Source organism: Coturnix japonica, chromosome 11 (genome assembly GCF_001577835.2).
Source record: "Coturnix japonica isolate 7356 chromosome 11, Coturnix japonica 2.1, whole genome shotgun sequence".
Taxonomy (NCBI): domain Eukaryota; kingdom Metazoa; phylum Chordata; class Aves; order Galliformes; family Phasianidae; genus Coturnix; species Coturnix japonica.
Window position 1 is genome coordinate 2011874 of NC_029526.1, and position 17009 is coordinate 2028882.

Consider the following 17009-nt stretch of genomic DNA (forward strand, 5'->3'; position numbering starts at 1 on the left):
AAAGGGGCCGGTGCCGAGGGGCAGCGCCGCCCGATGCTCCGCTCGCAGCCCCCGCTGGTGGCGGCCGGGCCCGGGCCATGAGGGCGGCGTAGCTCGGGATGGCGGGCGGCGGGGCGAGGCGTGAGGGCGCCCCCTGCCGGGCGGGCGGAACCCTCGTGCTGCTGGCGCTGCTGGGAGCGGCCGGAGCGGAGCTGAACGCGGAGGTGAGAGCGGGGAGCGGCCGGGAGCGGGGAGCGGGGCCGGGCCGCCGTGACACGGGAAGGGCCGCGGGGCCGCGCGGAGCCGTCGGTGCCGTCCCCGCCCGCTGAGCGCCGTGTGCCCCCAGGCATGGCTGCGGCTGTACGGGTACCTGCCGCCGGGCAGCCGGCAGATGTCCACCATGCGCTCCGCACAGATCCTCTCCTCGGCCCTCTCCGAGATGCAGAAGTTCTACGGGATCCCCGTTACCGGCGTGCTGGACGAGGAGACCAAAACGTGAGCTCGGCCCCGTGCTCCCCTCGCTCTGACCCCCGTCCCTCCTCTCCCCAAAGCGGGGTCGGTCCTTTCTATCCCGGTTCGGTGTTTGTGCTCCGTCACTGTCCCCGCGGGGTCACGAGCCCTGCCCGCCCCCAGCAGCACAGCGGCTGCTCCCCCCCATTGCCATGACCCCTCTGGGTGCCGTGACCCCTCGGGGTGCCGTGACCCCTCTGGGTGCCGTGACCCCTCTGGGTGCCGTAACCCCTCTGGGTGCCGAGCCCTGAGCCCCCCGCCCCCCCCCAGGTGGATGAGGCGGCCCCGCTGTGGGGTCCCGGACCAGTTTGGGGTGCGGATGAAGTCCAACATGCGGCGGAAGCGGTACGCACTGACCGGGCGGCGCTGGAGCCAGAGCCACCTCACCTTCAGGTACACAGCACCGGCAATGCCCGCCCTCAGCACAGACCCTGCAGGTCACAGCCCTGAGCAGCTCCGCTCTGTGCCCGCAGCATCCAGAACTACACGGAGAAGCTGGGCCGCTACCACTCGTACGAGGCCATCCGCCAGGCCTTCCGTGTATGGGAGCAGGCCACGCCGCTGGCCTTCCAGGAGGTGCCCTATGAAGACATCCGTCAGAAGCGGAAGAAGGAGGCTGACATCATGGTGCTCTTCGCCTCGGGCTTCCATGGGGACAGCTCCCCTTTCGATGGCGTCGGGGGGTTCCTGGCACACGCTTATTTCCCTGGCCCAGGGATGGGGGGGGACACACACTTTGACTCAGATGAGCCCTGGACGCTGGAAAACACGGATGTGTCGGGTGAGCTGGGGCTGAGGGCTGGGCCGGGTGGTGCTGGGGGCAGCCTGGGGTGTCCCTGGCAGCTGGAGGGCATGGCACAGGGTGGTGAGAGTGTGTGAGTGGGGGTGCTGGGAGAACAGATTCTATGAGGGCAGCGTGGACGGCTCTGGCTTCCTGCAAAGCATCCCTGTAACAGGGTGCAGGGAACCCCCTGTGCTGGGGTCATGCTGATGGTGCCTTTCCCCACAGGGAACAACCTCTTCCTGGTGGCTGTGCACGAACTGGGGCACTCGCTGGGCCTGGAGCACTCCAGCAACCCCAGCGCTATCATGGCCCCCTTCTACCAGTGGATGGACACAGAGAACTTCCAGCTCCCCGAGGACGACCTGAAGGGCATACAGCAGCTGTACGGTGAGGAGCTGCGCTGGGATGTGGGCTGGCAGGGGGACATGGGTGCTGTGCCAGCTGTGGGGCTGGGTGCTGGGTCTTGGAGCCTCTGAATGGGGAGTAGAAGCACTGTAGGTTGGCAGATGTTCCATACACCCTCTCCTGCTCTGTGTAGGTACTGCAGATGGGCACCCTCAGCCCACCAAGCCCTTGCCCACCGTGACACCTCGGAGACCCGGCAGGCCGGACCACAGACCCCCCAGACCACCTCCACCAGGGAAACCAGAGCGGCCCCCAAAACCTGGCAACCCAGATCGACCCGACCAGTACGGCCCCGATATCTGTGATGGGAACTTTGACACGGTGGCGGTGCTGCGGGGAGAGATGTTTGTGTTCAAGGTACCATCCATGACACCTCCCCTTCCCTCTGAGCCCATGTCCACCCCAGGGTCTCTGGGTGGAAGGGGTACCCCAGCACTTCACCTGTCCCCAGGGCTCTGTCCCTGTGCTGTGCTGATGCTCTGCTTCCCACCAGGGCAAGTGGTTCTGGCGGGTGCGGCACAATCGGGTGCTGGACAACTACCCCATGCCCATCGGGCACTTCTGGCGGGGGCTGCCTGGGGACATCGACGCTGCCTATGAGAGGCATGACGGGAGATTTGTGTTCTTTAAAGGTGAGCAGGGCAGCTGGAGATGGGGCGATGGGGCAGGGAGTGCCCCCACATCATGGGCAGACTGCACAGCTGGGCAGCGCAGCCTCACCTGCTTTCTCCATTTCCTCCCATTCAGGCAACCGGTACTGGCTGTTCCGTGAAGCCAACCTGGAAGCTGGGTACCCGCAGCCCCTGACCAGCTACGGGCAGGGCATCCCCTACGACAGCATCGACACTGCAGTGTGGTGGGAGCCAACAGGGCACACCTTCTTCTTCCGTGGAGACAGGTGGGTGCTTCTGTTCCTCACCTTGGAGCGGGGGCAGTGTGCGGTGCATGGATGTGGGATGATAAGCTGTAGGCAGATGGCTTTCTGGGCCGAGGACTGACAGGAAAGCTGGAGCACCCTGTGCTGTCAGGGGGCTGCATGTCTGTGCCCCCCCTGCTCACCATGTCCTGCTGTCTCCTACAGATACTGGCGCTTCAATGAGGACACACGCTCAGTGGACCCTGGCTACCCCAAGCCCATCTCGGTCTGGGCGGGCATCCCCCCCTCGCCTAAGGGTGCCTTCCTCAGCTCAGATGCCTGTAAGTAGAGAAAGGTGGGCAGGAGGGGTGGGCAAAGGAAACGCAGCCACCCTGCCCAGCAGCTGCCTGTGACCGTAGTGGGCCCCAATGGGATGCTGTGGGCATGATGGAGGCAGAGCCTGCCATTCTCTGCACTTTCTGCTCTCCATCATGTGGGAGCTGTGCCTGGATGCAGCCACTCACCCATCTTTCCCCTCCCCTCTTCTTCCCCAGCCTCCACTTACTTCTACCGAGGCACAAAGTACTGGAAGTTTGACAACGAGCGGCTCAGGACGGAGCCGGGCTATCCCAAATCCATCCTGCGGGACTTCATGGGCTGCAATGTGGAGCTGGTCCCAGAGCCCAGCCCGCCACGCTGGCCCGACGTGGACCGACCGCCCTTCAACCCCGATGGCGACGAAACACCACGGGATGATGGCGACGAGGAGGAGGAGGAGGAGGAGGAGGACGAGGAGGATTACGGTGAAGGCGGCCGCGAGAAGGGCGGTGACGTGGACGTGGTGGTGCAGATCGATGAGTACACGCGCACCATGAGCGTGGTGATGGTGCTGGTGCTGCTGGTGCTGCTGCTCTGCATCCTCGGCCTCATCTATGTCATCGTGCAGATGCAGAGGAAGGGCACGCCCCGAATGCTCTTGTACTGCAAGCGCTCCTTGCAGGAGTGGGTCTGACCCCCGCCTTCCTCCCTTCCCCCCACCACCATGGTGCTAACAATGAGCCCGCCCCACCCTGCCCTCCCCAGCGGCGTATTTATACACAGAGGTTGGTCCCGTTCCCCTCCTCCCTGCGCACGCTGCCGCTCTGGTCTGGCTCCAGGAAGGAGGGACGCTGCCTGGCTCAGCCCCATGCTGAGGGCTGCCCAGAGCCCTGGGCCTGAGTGCAGCTGGGTGCCACAGCACAAGGCCTGGGGGGTGGGCGAGGAGCTGGGGAGAGTCATGGTCCCCCCAGGCTGGAGGTGCCCCTCTGTCTCTTGGCCTCCCCAGTCACCTTGCCTTGCCTTGCCTGCCCCAGCCCAGCTGCGTTCTTCGGTCAGAATTGTGGGCACTGCTGGTGCGTGCGGGGCAGAGGGGTTCTGTGCTGCCCACCCGACAGAAGGAGCTGTGGGCACCTGAAGCACGAGGCAAGTGGGGGCTGAGCGTGGCTGGTGGTAGAGGACAGTGCAGGTGGGAAATACAGTGCTGAGCAATGGCGCTGAGCTTGCAAACCCCATCAGAGAGGCAGGCAAGCTTCCTCCCCATACCCCATGCACGAGGCCTTTGGGTGGCATTGGGTGTGATACCGCATCCATCCCCCTGCTCAGCTCAGCCCCCTCTTGCTTTGGCTGCCCACAGACCTGCTGCAGTCAGAGCCCCCCAGGAGCCTTGGTTCCCTTGGCAGTGTTGCCTCCCCCAGCCCCGCGGGCAGGGCAGTGGGCACGGCCACCTTGTGCTTGTATTAAACGGGTCGGGTGCGTGGAGCTGTGGTGCCATCCTTGGTGCAGGGATGGGCTGACGGGTGGGTGTCATTGGGGGGGATGCAGTGCTCAAGGCTGGGAGGGGGCTGCGGGGATCGGGGCTGCTGCTGGGGCCGCTGCCCCCGGGCTGCCGTTGTGGGGGTCAGTGAAGGCGGCCCGGCGGCAGCAGCAGACAGAGCCGCCTTTCAGGGGCTCCCGCGGGAACACAGCCGCCTTGTTCTGCACAGTGTGGCACGGGGGGGCTGCGTGCTCCCCCTGCAGCGCTGGGCTCTGTGTGCTTTGCCCCCTGCCCCTGCAGCACGGCGGCTGTGCGGGGGGAACAAGGGCACGGCTTGTTGGGGAAGGTGGAAGCTGGAGAAACGAACTGCTAGAGATGGGAGAAAGAATCGTAGGGCTGGGAGAGATGAGATCCAAGGGCAGGAAATTGGCTTTATCCAAGGAAAAAACGCTGCTCAGCTCACAATGGGAAGGAAAGCTGGCAAGGCGGCAGACGTGGCTCTGCCAGCAAAGCCCCGGCACGAGTGGGGCGGCTCCAGGGGGGCTCAGCAGCCCCACCTTCCCCGTCCCCCATCACCCCTCGGTGGGGGCACAGACCCCTCGGCTGGTGCTGCCGGGAGCTGCTGGGAAGGGCCCCGCCTCCCGTGCGGCTGCCGCGGCCGGAGCGGATGCAGAGGCCATCGGAGTGACGTGCGGAGCTGGGGGGGATGGATGGAGCAGGGCCCAGTTCCCGCAGGAACGAGGGCGGAAACAGCCCGGCCTGACCCTATGGAGCGTGGGGGTCTGGGCTGCCCCGCGGGGAGCAGACCCCAACCCTTATCCTCTTCTGACCTCCACCCTGCCCAGCCCCCAGCACGATCGGACCAGGACCGATCAGAGCGGGCACCGTCCCTGAGCTGCTCGTCCCACCGCCCCCAACCCTGCCGACCCCAGAGGGAGGGGACCGCCCCCCACCCCCAGTTCAGAGGGGACGGTTCCATGGTGCCTGTGGCCAAGCAGGAGGGACGAGGCTCCCCCACCCTCTTGGGCCCAGGGCTGCTGGCACAGCGCCGAACAGAGCTGCAGCCAATTCCCAGCACCGAGTTACCCCACGCTGCCATTCCTCTCTTTACTTTAAAGGAGGAGGGGGCTGGCGCTCACCCCACTTCCCTGGGCTGCCATGCACAGCACTGGGGAGCCCCATGGTGGGGGACACCCTCCCCCTGGCCCTGTCCCCGCCTGCTGGAGCCGGGCAGAGCCACTCGAGCACGTGCTCCATTGCCTGGAACTCAGAGCAGCACTGCAGCCCAAGGACACAACAGCACCGGGGACAAAGAAACATGGGGAAAGGTGCCCCAGGTGGCTCCACCGCATTGATTTCCACCTGCCTGGCCCCGCTGGGTCACTGCTCTGGGCTTTGCCCTCCATTTCCCCCCTATTGATGGGGGCTGTGCAGGGAGGCGGTGATGGCAGCCCTCCGAGTGCAGCCCGTCTGATTTAGCAGTTATGGCTCAGGCCCAGGAAACCGAAACAAACAAACGAGACAAACCCCACAGCAGTTCCCTCGCAACACAACGCGTTTCCCCAACGCTCTGCAGCCCGGTGCCAGAGCCAAGGACCCCCCCATACAGGCCCTGCATGTACCCCGTGTGCCTGACCCACATCCCCCAGCACGGCGGGACCCCAGGGCTGAGCCCGGCCCAAAGGCGCGGAGGCGGCGGCAGGACGTGCAGCTGGGAGCTGCTGTGTTTCCCATGGCGAAGCCTTTCCCACAGCAGCTGTGCTTTTCTCCTGGGGGGGCTCGGTGGGGTGCAGGGCAGCCACCAAAGCCCGGTGCCCTGAGTGGCTACACGAGGATGCTGGTGGCATCTCCGTCCTGGGGCAGTGTCTCACCGCTGCTTTGGGGCTGGAAGCACCCTGGGGCAAACAGGGCCCTGGCTGCCCCGCTCGCTCTGCAGGGATGTCACTGCCCACCCCCAGCTTTTCCCCGGATGCTGCAGCAGAGCTGGTGCCAGGAGCCCGGGGCCATCTGGAAACACTCACTGACAGCAGCCAGGGACCCTGACAGAGACAAAGGCTTTGGCAGAGCCCAGGCTCTTCGCTGCTGGCTGCACGGCCTCTGGGCACCATGTATGAGACCCTGGGGAGCACAGGGATGGAGCCCAGCAGGAGCCCCGCTGCTCCCCCCTCCCAGCCTCTCTCTGTGTCTGGGGAACACACATACTGCTCAGCTGCACCCTGCCAGGATCCACCTCCCAGGCAGCCCCAGATTCCTAAAATAGGCTGGAGAACGCCCAGAGCTCGGTGTCTTGCTGGGATGGGGCTGCTGGCATCCCCCACTCTGCCCTGCAGACCCAGGGCTGGCACAGAGCACAGTCCCAGCCATCCTTCATCACGTCCCCCTGCCACAGTGGGGGCAGAACTGGAGAGGGGAGCTCACCAGATCCACACAGTACCTTCCCCTCCACCACCCCCAGGGGTGAGCCTCTCTCATAGGAGTGGCCTGATAGAGGAGGAAGGGAAGGGGTCCTAGGGGGGCTGCCAACATCCCCTCATCACGTCCCAGGGCTCCCTACATGCCTGTGGCTTCTAGACACACAGCAAGGCCACGCTGCCCCTTCCCACATGCTGGCAGCCCCCTTTGGCAGACCACGGTGCTGAGCCCAGGGACAGCCCCCAGGGAAGGGCAAGGTATAAATAGCTGCAGCCGATAAGCAGAGCCTGCGGGGTGCTGAGAGTTACAAGGCAGAGGCAGCAGCACACACACAAACAAGTGCCTGTACTCCTTTTCTCCCCGCTTCAGTTTCCCACAGTTTTAAGGGCAGCACAGAAATCCCCAGCCACTGAACAGCATCCTGCAGCCTGCAAGCAACCTTCTCCTGGGGGTGACACTAGCACAGACTCACTGCTGCCTGCTCAGCGCTGTGACCCTGCTCTGCTACAGGCAGAAGGGGAGCAATTCGGCCCACGTGCCCCACAGCGGGACCAGGAAGAGCCTCTGGCCTCTTCTTCCTCTGCAGGGTCAGGGCACAGCCCCCTGCGTGCTGTGGGGAGAGGACCCGGAAAGCGGAGAGGAAGTCAGAGAGGAAGAGCTGGGGCCAGGCCCCGCTGACTGCTGCTCCAAGGCCAGAGGAAACGCTGCTGGGAGAGGACAGGAGGAAGAGCCACGAGGCCACGGGGCTCCTGGAAAGCAGCTTGCTGGGGCCGTGGGAGGCACTGAACTCATTGCCTGCTGTCACAGCCAGCGCTTTCCCCATGCTGTGCTGGGGGGGCAGTCAGGGCACACAGCTCTTCCCTCATCCAAATAAAACCTCGCTGGGGTGGTCCCGCAGCGCAGGGTGCCAAGGGGAGCCCTCACCCCTGGCACCATTCACCCGCAGTGCAGAAGTGGCCAAAGTGCTCAGCTCGGTCCTTCCCTTTTCCTGGGCAGTGGCCAATAGCAAAACTCAACATAAATATTTCCCTCGCCTCCAGCACCACCTCCCCACGCTGGAAAACAGCTGCAGAGGATTAGCACTGCCCGGAGGTGTAATCCCCCCCATGGAGAGGGCAATGTTTAGCCAGGGACATCCAGGGAGATGAAGAAACAAAGGCAAAAAGGGCAAGAAGCTGAGCTTGGTTCAGATGTTAGTTCCTGGATATCACATCCGTGGTTGGATCAGAAGCAAACGAGGCAGTGCTCTGCAAGGCAAGGTGCTGGGGTGGCACAACACGGCCCAGTGCTGCTCAGCACTGCTCCTGCTCGCTCCCAGTGCCTCTGCTCCTCAACCAGCTCCCCAGACCTTGCTCTCAGGTGCAGCAACCCATGCGTCTGGCACCCTTCAGCAGTCAGAACTACAAAGGAAAGCCTTGCCTTTGATTTAGAAAGTAGGCTCCAGGTGCTCACATCGTGCTCCAAGTGCTTGCTCACAGCACGTGGCCCAGCCAGTAGTAGAGGAAGGAGAAAAGCTTGCAGAGGGAAAAGCAGCTCTTCTCTGGCCCTCATCAGCACACGCTCCACCCCAGGTTGAAACTTTCCGAGGGCTCCCTGTGAAGAGAGATTCCTTTCTCTCCCACCATAAAAAGCAGTACGGGTTCGGGCAGGAAGGAGCAGGCCACCCACAGAAAGGTGAAGGAGCAGGAGAGAATTCAGAGCTGCTCTGCAGGATCCCCCTGCCCACTCCCTGCATGGAGCTGGGGCTGCCTGGCAGCACACAGTGGCCATCCTGAGGTCGGCTCCTGGCTCCTCCTGCTTCCATTCCTCCCACATTGGGGTACACTGCATCCAGCCTGGCCAAAGTCATATGCACAGCAGCAAAAAGCTGGGCCCTTCCTCACAGGAGTTTTGCTAATGCACATTTACTCTACAAAGTGACTGCTGACACAGCTCCTGGGATCTGCCGGCCCATCTGCCAGCAGCACCCTCTTCTCCTGTGGGCAGAGCATCCCAACTTCACCTGCCTTCATGTCAGTGACACAGTTAAAGCTTTGATGGGAGAGGAGGATTAAAATAGAATAGTTTTGGACTGCACTCTGTAAACTCATCACCATCCCGTACAGGAAAGAGCCAGTATCTGATGATGCTCCACTTTGTGCATTGTATAAACAGGAAGATTCCCTATTTGGCTTCATCTTTAAAACTACACAGAGCCCACATGGCTGTGAGGGGCAGGCAGGGAGCTGGCACAGCTCCTGGAGCCAGGCAGGGGTTGGCAGCAGGGCCCAGCACATCCCAGCTCAGGGCTGGGTTAACACACAAAGGTCACTCACCCAGCACCATCCCAAATCCCTGGTGATGAGGGACGATGAGCCCAGTACAGCTGGGAACGGCAACTCCTGGATATGTGCTGGTGAGCGAGGGCTGGTGGGAAGGGATGCTTCACTTGCCAGGGTTTGATGGATTCCCTCAGCAGCTGAGGCTGGGCTGCTCCCCCATGCCTGGCAAGCACTGAAGTTCCGTCAGGAGAGCCTGGCCATAGACTTCATTAAGGCCAATCCTTGGCACAGGATACAGCATGACTCCACTTAACGAATCTTAAGCCCAGCCAAGTCTTGACAGATATCTGAGCAGGATGGATGGTGCCTTCCCATGTGGGTTTCCTTGGAACCACTGAGCTGTTCAGCTGCTACGGAAATCAGAAAGACTTTCACCAGAAACCCTCCTGCAAGCGCCATCCAGCACCAAGCAGCAGCACAGGGTCAGCACCTCCCTCTCCAATCACAGCACCTTCAAGGAGCACACAAGGCAGGTGCATGGTAGGTGGGTGACACAAGAACCAGCTGGAGAAGTGGGGCCCTTACACAGGACTGAAGGTAAACGGTCATTCCAAGTCCTGAAACCAGGACTAAACACAGAATGTGGGGCAGACTCAGGGCAGATGTCTGCCAGCAAACTCTCCCCCAGGAAACACCAGCTTTGTTTTAGAGGACAGTAAGATATCCAGATCTTAGTTCACACAGAGCCCAACACCAGGGACGGACTGACCCCCATGGTGGGTACACACCCACCTGCACAGCTGCTGGGGCTGAGCTCCAGGGAGGAAAGGCATCAGCTTCTCCAAGACTTTCTCCATTGCTGGTGGAAGTTTGCAGCCTCCCCTCTGCACGCCATTCCACAACAAAGGCAAATTGGTTGGAGGCAGGGAAGGGCAGGCTCAGAACAGGAAAAGACTTCCGCTTCACTGCTTCGCTTCTATTATGCTTCTTCGTCTTTGATCCCCAGGGAAAGGGACAATTTGGCAGCTGGAAGGCTATTGTGAGCTTTCTGCTATAAGTAGCTGCTCGGGGCCTGGCTGAGAGCAGGAGTTGTTTAAATACACAGCTATCAGAACTGTGCCAGTTTAACAGGCAGGTAAGACCAATTTATCACTGCTGGGAAAATGGCTTCAAGTAGGCAGGGAAAGAAAAACCCATTTCCGTGTACCAGAAGAGAACAGCATGGGTTTTGTCACAGGTCAATTAACACCAGCTCACGAATTGGAATAAGCCACAGCAGACAGATCCTGTCTCCTCTACCGAAACCCTACTGCTTCTCCTCTCTCCACATCATTGTTGTCCACAGCCACGCAGACCCTTATAAAGCAAAGCTGCCAAAGTCAAATTCAGAAGCAAATCTTAACATCTGGGCTATGGAAACTCCTCAGCACTTCCTCATACGAGCTGAAGGACCCAACAAAGGAGGAAAACGACAGGAGCAGACTTACAAACAGTCAAATGTTTAATAACTTTCCAAGAATGAGTATTACATCCATATTTAGAGCGTATATAAAATAAGAGATGGAAAACGAGGAAAGGAAGATAAAACTAGTATCTTCAAGAGGGCACGCTTAGCTCTGTAATCCCTGCCGAATCCTCCCTTCAGAGGGGCAGTGGCCGCTTTGAGCAACAAGAGATCAGGTACCGTGCCACCTGCAGTGTTTAGGCTCAGCACTTTAGGAACAGTTAGTAGGAAAACTTTGATTCTGTAGGACTCGCACACCAACAGCACAGTCCCAGACCTGCTATGTGGTTAACCGTGTCCTATCCAGAAGAGGGAAACCAGATGAATCAAAGTTACCCCAGGCAAGGTGAGCTGACAGAAAACTTGGGTCTCAGCACGGCTTTCTCTTTCAGCTTCTTTTGTCGACCCCAAACATTTCTTGTGCCTCTTCTCAATGTAGTGTTATTGCTGGACAGAGCAGGGAGAAGAAGGGAGACACTTACTACACACACAGCATTCAGGTGGCACCTAGAAGACCGTACTGGTAAGGCACTGAGGGTTCCCTGAACACCTCTGTGAGGCCATTTCATCCCAGAAGGCTGTGATGGATTCCTCAGAGACATGCCCTTGTTAACACTGCCTCCCACTAAGATTGGCACCTCCCCCCTCAGATCCTTGAAATTCTATTCAGAAATAGTCTACGCTAAAACAAGTATCTGCACTGGGAAAGCCTGGCCCTGATGAAGAAGGTGCAGGTAGCTGTGAACAGCAAAGTCACAGTGCTGAGTCATGGGCAACAGCTCCCAGGAGATGCTAGGGAGCTGCTGCTCTGCCCAGCACCCTCCAGCACAAAGCTGCACAGCTCTCCCTGCCATTCTCCTAAGTGGGAATGGCAACTTCCATGTGCTTTGGCAGGAAAGCCACTCAGCAAGCCACCAGACAGACAGCTCATCCTGCAAATAGAGAGGGTGCTCCCTGGCTGCAGGCCAACGCCAGAGAGAACTCCGCTGCCAGACGAGACTCTGCGTTGTAAAGGCAGCAAGGAAAGGAGACATGCTTGCCTGGCCCCACTGCTGCTCCCGCCCTCCTTCCCCACAGCTGGCTCACCTTGGCCTTGTTCTGGACAGGCAGGTACAGCTTGAACTCAGCTGGGAGCTCATCCTCAGAGTACAGCCGGTCAGAGAAGTACACCCGTCGGATGCGACAGTTGGCGTGGATCTGTGAGTCACAACACAGTCAGCTCCTTTTTCCACTTGCTGTCCCCACATCCAGCTTTGTCATTGTGCAGCAGTTTGGATTCTCCAGCTCAGCAGCCTGCATGAATCCTTCCAGCCCGATCATTGCTGCTGGGTAGTCTCCCTCCTGCCCCAGCACCACCTATTGCAGGTTTGGGGCAAGGTGCCACAGCACACCAGCTATTCTCCAACAAACTATTACCAGTCAGCAAACGCCCTTGTTTGTTTTGCAAGGAAGGAGACATTCTGGCTGCCCCATTAGAAGAGTTTTGGACCGAGTCTTTCCAGGAGACCTCATGAACTCTCTGAATCTAATGGGACATCAGGGAAAAAACACCAGCCCTCTGCTTTCTTGTCTGCTCTCTCCATTGACACGGGCTGTCTCAGGAAGCATGGCCAAACTCTGCCATCTCCACAAAGCAGAGACCCACCTTAGCTGCTTGGTAGCAGAGTGTTCTTGGCTGTGAACCCATCTCCACTCCTCCACTGGTATCAGCATTAGGAGGACTAATGCTGCACTTGAAGCACTCCCTCTCTAGGACTTCCTGAGGTTGGGAACTGTCCAGGCTGCTCTGCCTCTGCTACCAGCTGAAGGATTCACTCCTATCCCCTCGTGGGTACATGAGAAGCCTGACATTTCCTAGGTCAGCAGTTTGCTGATCTGAGGGCAACCCCACGAGGCACGGCAGCAGTCACACTAAGGAACAGGCACACTCAAAATAACACATGCCACTCAACACAGAAAATGTGAATCGCCAGCGTAGGAACCAAGCTATGCATCCTCAGCAGGAAAAGGCACTACAGAGGAACCGAATGGGGCCAAGCTTGGATTCCTACTTTTCATCAAGGCTGTTCCAACCAGCAGAAAGCTGCCACGTTGGTTTTCACTTGCAGGACGTGACTGCTTCTTACCTGAACTCTCAATGTCTCAATGTAATTTGTCCCGTAAGCCCTGCGCGTGAAGTCTGAGAGGTTGAACTGGATTTGGTTCCAGCCATCATCCAGCCGCATGGGCATGGTGCAGATGAAGGGCTTCACTCTTGTTGTGCTCTGGTAGTTACTCGCCCGGAAGCGCCGGCGTACGTTCTTGTCATCGAGCACCTGGGGCAAGGAAGGCAGGCTGCTGAGCCCCCTCACACCCTCCTCACTGGTCTCTGGACCCTGCCCTCCTCACCTGCACTTCGAAAGTGAAATACTTCTTCAGGTTCTTGATGATCATCACTAGGAAAGGCAGCTTGATGCCCAGGGTCTTCTTTGGGTCAGCAGGGCACGTGATGTATGTGGTACTGAGAAAGACAGAAAGATGCTTTAGGATCTCTCATGGCACAAAGCACACAGTCCAAGTCCCAAGCCTTTCACTTGATATAATGCAGTTCTGGAGGACAGGCAGGAAGAGGTAGCTCTGATCATAAGATCTCAGCAACCAGCAGGGCTTCCTGCATCAGGAGGGAGAGCTTCAGACAAAGCTGCAGAAAGAACAAGCTGAAAGGCCCAAAGAAGGCATTTCAAATTCCACTTTTCCCCACGTATGAGCATGAAACACCTCCCTGAATTCTGTTTCGAGGCTATGTCTCTTAACACAACCTCTTTAACTGAACAGGTAGAGTCCTCCAGAGCACGGCAGAAGGCCTGCATGCTGTATATGGCTGGGAAGACAAAGGTCATGAGCCCTAAAAGCACACGTCATGTCTGGCAAGTTCTGTATCAACACATCTTGGGAGGAAGAGCAGTGCTGGCACAGCCTGACTGCAGGAGAGGAGACTCCACTGCCCTTATAAGGAGCACCCTACTCCAAACCACACCGCAGCAGCGTGGCTGTGGGGATGCCGAGCCTGCAGCCAGAGAAGCCCACGTCTCCTCCTCCAGCTGACGGGGACAACCTGATTAAGTGAAGCACCATAAGCAATCCCCGTCATAAATCTCTCTCTCGCCCGCCTGTCTGCGGTCAGAATAGCTGTCACGTGGGCAGAGCAGCACAGCAGGCCTAAGATATGAAAGATGCAGAAGGCAGAGGGCTGCTTCCTCAGCAGCCCACAGTTGCACCTTCTACACTCAGCTCCAGGACAAGCCCTCAGGACACGCCAAGGGCCGAAGCCACCTTCCTCCTACCTGACATTTGTTCCTTCAATCTCCAGCACCAGCGACTGGATGTCATTATCGGTGATCCGCTTGATGTGACCATTGCGCACCTGGAGGAAAGCGGGCAGACAGCACAGCCGTTAGAGAGAGAAACAAGAGATGCCCTCAGCTCCATGAACAAGGGGAAAAAGACCCTTAGAGGATCATCTCCTTTTACTTGGCTGCTATTGCTCCGGACTTCCCTGCTTCCAAGACTTTAATCCTCACCCCAGAGTGCCAAGACTCCAAGCAAGTGTCTGTGGCCAAGCACGCTGCACAGACTTTGATTTATCCAAACACTCTCCGGAGAACGGGGGTGACTCAAGCTTCGTGTAAGGCGCCCAAATAAACAAACAGATTGCTCAGAGCAAGAGCAATCCAGAGTGCGATAAGAGCTACAACCAAGTATGAGCAACAGACATGTGAGCGAAGGAGGCCACCAGGCAGCTACCAAAGGGCACTGGGCAATATGGCTGTGCACAACTGGCTGCCTCTGTGGCACAGCAGGACCAGGTGGGAGCCTGGTTCAGACACTTCCACTGCAGAGCACACAGGCTCAAAGTCCAGGTCTGCTTTGCTAAAGGGCGCAGCCTCCCATTGCTTGGGAGGCCACACAGCAACCAGCAGCCAACACAAACTCAGCTTCCTCCACCAGCAATCATGGCTGAATCCCAGGCTCTGAGGATCGATGTCTTTAATGATGCAGCTCACATCCCATCATATCTATCTCCATTTAAAAGGCACTTTTGCTAATTAAGCCTCCTGCTCTTCTCCAATGCTAAATCAGCAAATTGCAACACTCCTTCCGATTTCATACATTCATTTCCTCAGCACCTCTCACTGCTGCTAATATCCAAGATACATTAAGCTCCTGAAGGGATGGTTCTGATTAAGAACTACAAAATGATTGACAAATATAGCAGCTCATCTTCAAGGCTCACATCTCCACAGGGACCTGCCCTAGGCAGCACTGCAGGGCTCTGCAGGAAGGAGCCCTGCCAGCAGCCCAGCACTCTGCCCCATCTCTGCATCAAACCCCAGCCTGCATCACCCAACCCCTGCTGGGAAGTGTTGGCCTCAGCCTGCCCTGCCAGCCTGCCCCTAGCTCTGCTGCTTCCAGAAAGCATTAAACTCAGCTTAATGGGGGATCCTTATGAGACAACCACATCCCTCCTTTGTATTAAATGCAGCTCTGATGGGGAAAAACCAATCACATAAGCTCTGCATCACGTGGCTTTTGGTTTTTCCCCAGTGACCTTTTTTTTTCCCTTCTAAATCATCAGCCCAGCAGAACCTCCATGTGCATCTAATAAAACAGCAGCTGGCATAAAGGAAATGAAAGCCAGGAGCCCAGAGGGGCAGGGCAGTGACTTAACACTGGGAAACCACCCTGCGGCAGGTGACAGCAGCAGTAACCAAACCTCCATAGCAACACTCACCATGAGATTACAGCTGTACACAGAGAGAAGCCCAGGTGTGGCCCCTCCAGAGAGGCCAAAGCAGGCTGAGATCACTCAGCATCTTCTATCTGTGACCAGCTGACCTGGAAGGCTTTCCTTCCCTAGATTAGAAGCAACCTGTCTTCTTCAGCACTACCAGGATGAAAGGCATCAGAAAATAAACTGGTTGGCAGAAACGCAGGCAGGAAGGGGCCCTTCCCCTCCCAGCCCTGCCCAGCACAGCATGAGCTCCATGAGCTGCACCCAGCTGCAGACAGCACACACTGCCCAGTGCTCAGCACCAGCTCCTGTGAGACACTGCAAGTGTGACAGCAGCTCGAGGCTTAAGCCTAAGCAGGCGGATTTCTGGAGCTGTAAGACAGGGTAGCAACCTTCCCAGTAAAGAGAATTCCTTCTAATGCCCTCTGAATCAAGCAGGAAACCCTCTGCTGTCTAAGGATGAACTGGAAAAGCTCATTTTGCAGTTGTGTGCCCCGAAGCCCCGAAGGAGAGGCAGCTTCATACAGAGTTATAACAGCCGTTATTCCTTAAGGCTGTGGTTGCTGCTGGCAACGCTCCGACATAACAAAACCCAGCGGAAAGCGAGGCAGGACGGCACGGTGTGAGGCCGACCTCTGGAGGAGCACTGCTGAATGGGTGCGAGCAGCAAGGGCCGGAGGAACACGGCTGGCACCAGTGCTCACAGCAGGACTGGGGGTGCACAGCGCTATGGGGTGCACAGGGCTATGGGGTGCACAGCGCTATGGGGTGCACAGGGCTATGGGATGTACAGGGCTATGGGGTGCACAGGGCTAAGGGGTGCACAGGGCTAAGGGGTGCACAGGGCTAAGGGGTGCACAGGGCTATGGGGTGCACAGGGCTATGGGGTGCACAGGGCTATGGGATGTACAGGGCTATGGGGTGCACAGCGCTATGGGGTGCACAGCGCTATGGGGTGCACAGGGCTATGGGGTGCACAGGGCTATGGGATGTACAGGGCTATGGGGTGCACGGCGCTATGGGGTGCACGGCGCTATGGGGTGCACAGGGCTATGGGGTGCACAGCGCTATGGGGTGCACAGGGCTATGGGGTGCACAGCGCTATGGGGTGCACAGGGCTATGGGGTGCACAGCGCTATGGGGTGCACAGCGCTATGGGGTGCACAGCGCTATNCTATCCCATATGGGATATGGATATGGGATCCGAACAACCACCTGCAGGATGCGAACAGAACCGGTCCATGTCGGGGCACACATCGCCCCCGGCTGCTGCAGGTCGCCGTGCGGGCCGTTACCGGACGCCCCCAAGGCCCCGATCCAGGCCCCGAGCACAGCCCAGCTCCCCACACACACATCCCTGTGTCTCGTATCGGGACACGGCGCCGTGTGGGGCCGGACCGACCCCCACCATCCGCGATGCTCCTCACGGAGCCGCTCCGCCCCGCGCTGCGGTACCGGCCCGCACACACACAGCGCTGCTCGCCGCCCGACCCGGTGCCGTTCCGCCCGCCCCGCTCCGTCCCTTCGCGCACCTTCTTGTCCCAGATCTGCAGCGGTTTGCTGCCGATGCTGTACAGCACCGAGAGGAACCCGCTCTGGAACGTGTTCTTGAACATGGCGGATGCACCGCGCCGCCGACGCGGCAGGTGGCGGAAGGATACGGCGGGAGCGGCAGCACACGGTGAGCAGCGCGGATCGCTCCGCCACCGCCGGGAACTTCCGGGAACCGCGGAAC

The 17009-nt window shown here is 59.0% G+C and overlaps 2 protein-coding genes across 2 annotated transcripts; one reads left to right on the forward strand and one right to left on the reverse strand.

Annotated features, from left to right (window-relative positions):
* Window positions 1-98: 98 nt before the first annotated feature.
* MMP15 (matrix metallopeptidase 15) lies at window positions 99-4331 on the forward strand. Its single transcript, XM_015873684.1, has 10 exons — window positions 99-203; window positions 326-474; window positions 760-882; window positions 963-1270; window positions 1499-1660; window positions 1812-2035; window positions 2172-2310; window positions 2426-2576; window positions 2760-2875; window positions 3089-4331. The coding sequence occupies exons 1-10, from the start codon at window positions 99-101 to the stop codon at window positions 3544-3546; spliced, it is 1935 nt and encodes a 644-aa protein (XP_015729170.1). The 3' UTR covers window positions 3547-4331.
* A 6151-nt stretch (window positions 4332-10482) lies between these two features.
* CFAP20 (cilia and flagella associated protein 20) lies at window positions 10483-17009 on the reverse strand. The gene is made up of 6 exons (XM_015873814.1): window positions 16807-17009; window positions 13827-13906; window positions 12892-13003; window positions 12630-12818; window positions 11590-11700; window positions 10483-10950 (listed from the first exon to the last, which is right to left on the reverse strand). Exons 1-6 carry the CDS (start codon window positions 16888-16890, stop codon window positions 10945-10947), a joined length of 582 nt encoding a protein of 193 aa, XP_015729300.1. The 5' UTR covers window positions 16891-17009; the 3' UTR covers window positions 10483-10944.

Excerpts from the sequence above, each read along its gene's own strand:
- CFAP20 (XM_015873814.1), bottom strand. The coding sequence starts at position 16,890 with ATGTTCAAGAACACGTTCCAGAGCGGGTTCCTCTCGGTGCTGTACAGC. Across the intron at positions 13,907-16,806 it reads TGCAGATCTGGGACAAGAAG|GTGCGCAATGGTCACATCAA; the intron begins GTGCGCGAAGGG and ends GCTTTCCTCCAG. Across the intron at positions 13,004-13,826 it reads ATTGAAGGAACAAATGTCAG|TACCACATACATCACGTGCC; the intron begins GTAGGAGGAAGG and ends TGTCTTTCTCAG.
- MMP15 (XM_015873684.1), top strand. The coding sequence starts at position 99 with ATGGCGGGCGGCGGGGCGAGGCGTGAGGGCGCCCCCTGCCGGGCGGGC. Across the intron at positions 883-962 it reads CAGAGCCACCTCACCTTCAG|CATCCAGAACTACACGGAGA; the intron begins GTACACAGCACC and ends CTGTGCCCGCAG. Across the intron at positions 2,577-2,759 it reads TTCTTCTTCCGTGGAGACAG|ATACTGGCGCTTCAATGAGG; the intron begins GTGGGTGCTTCT and ends TGTCTCCTACAG.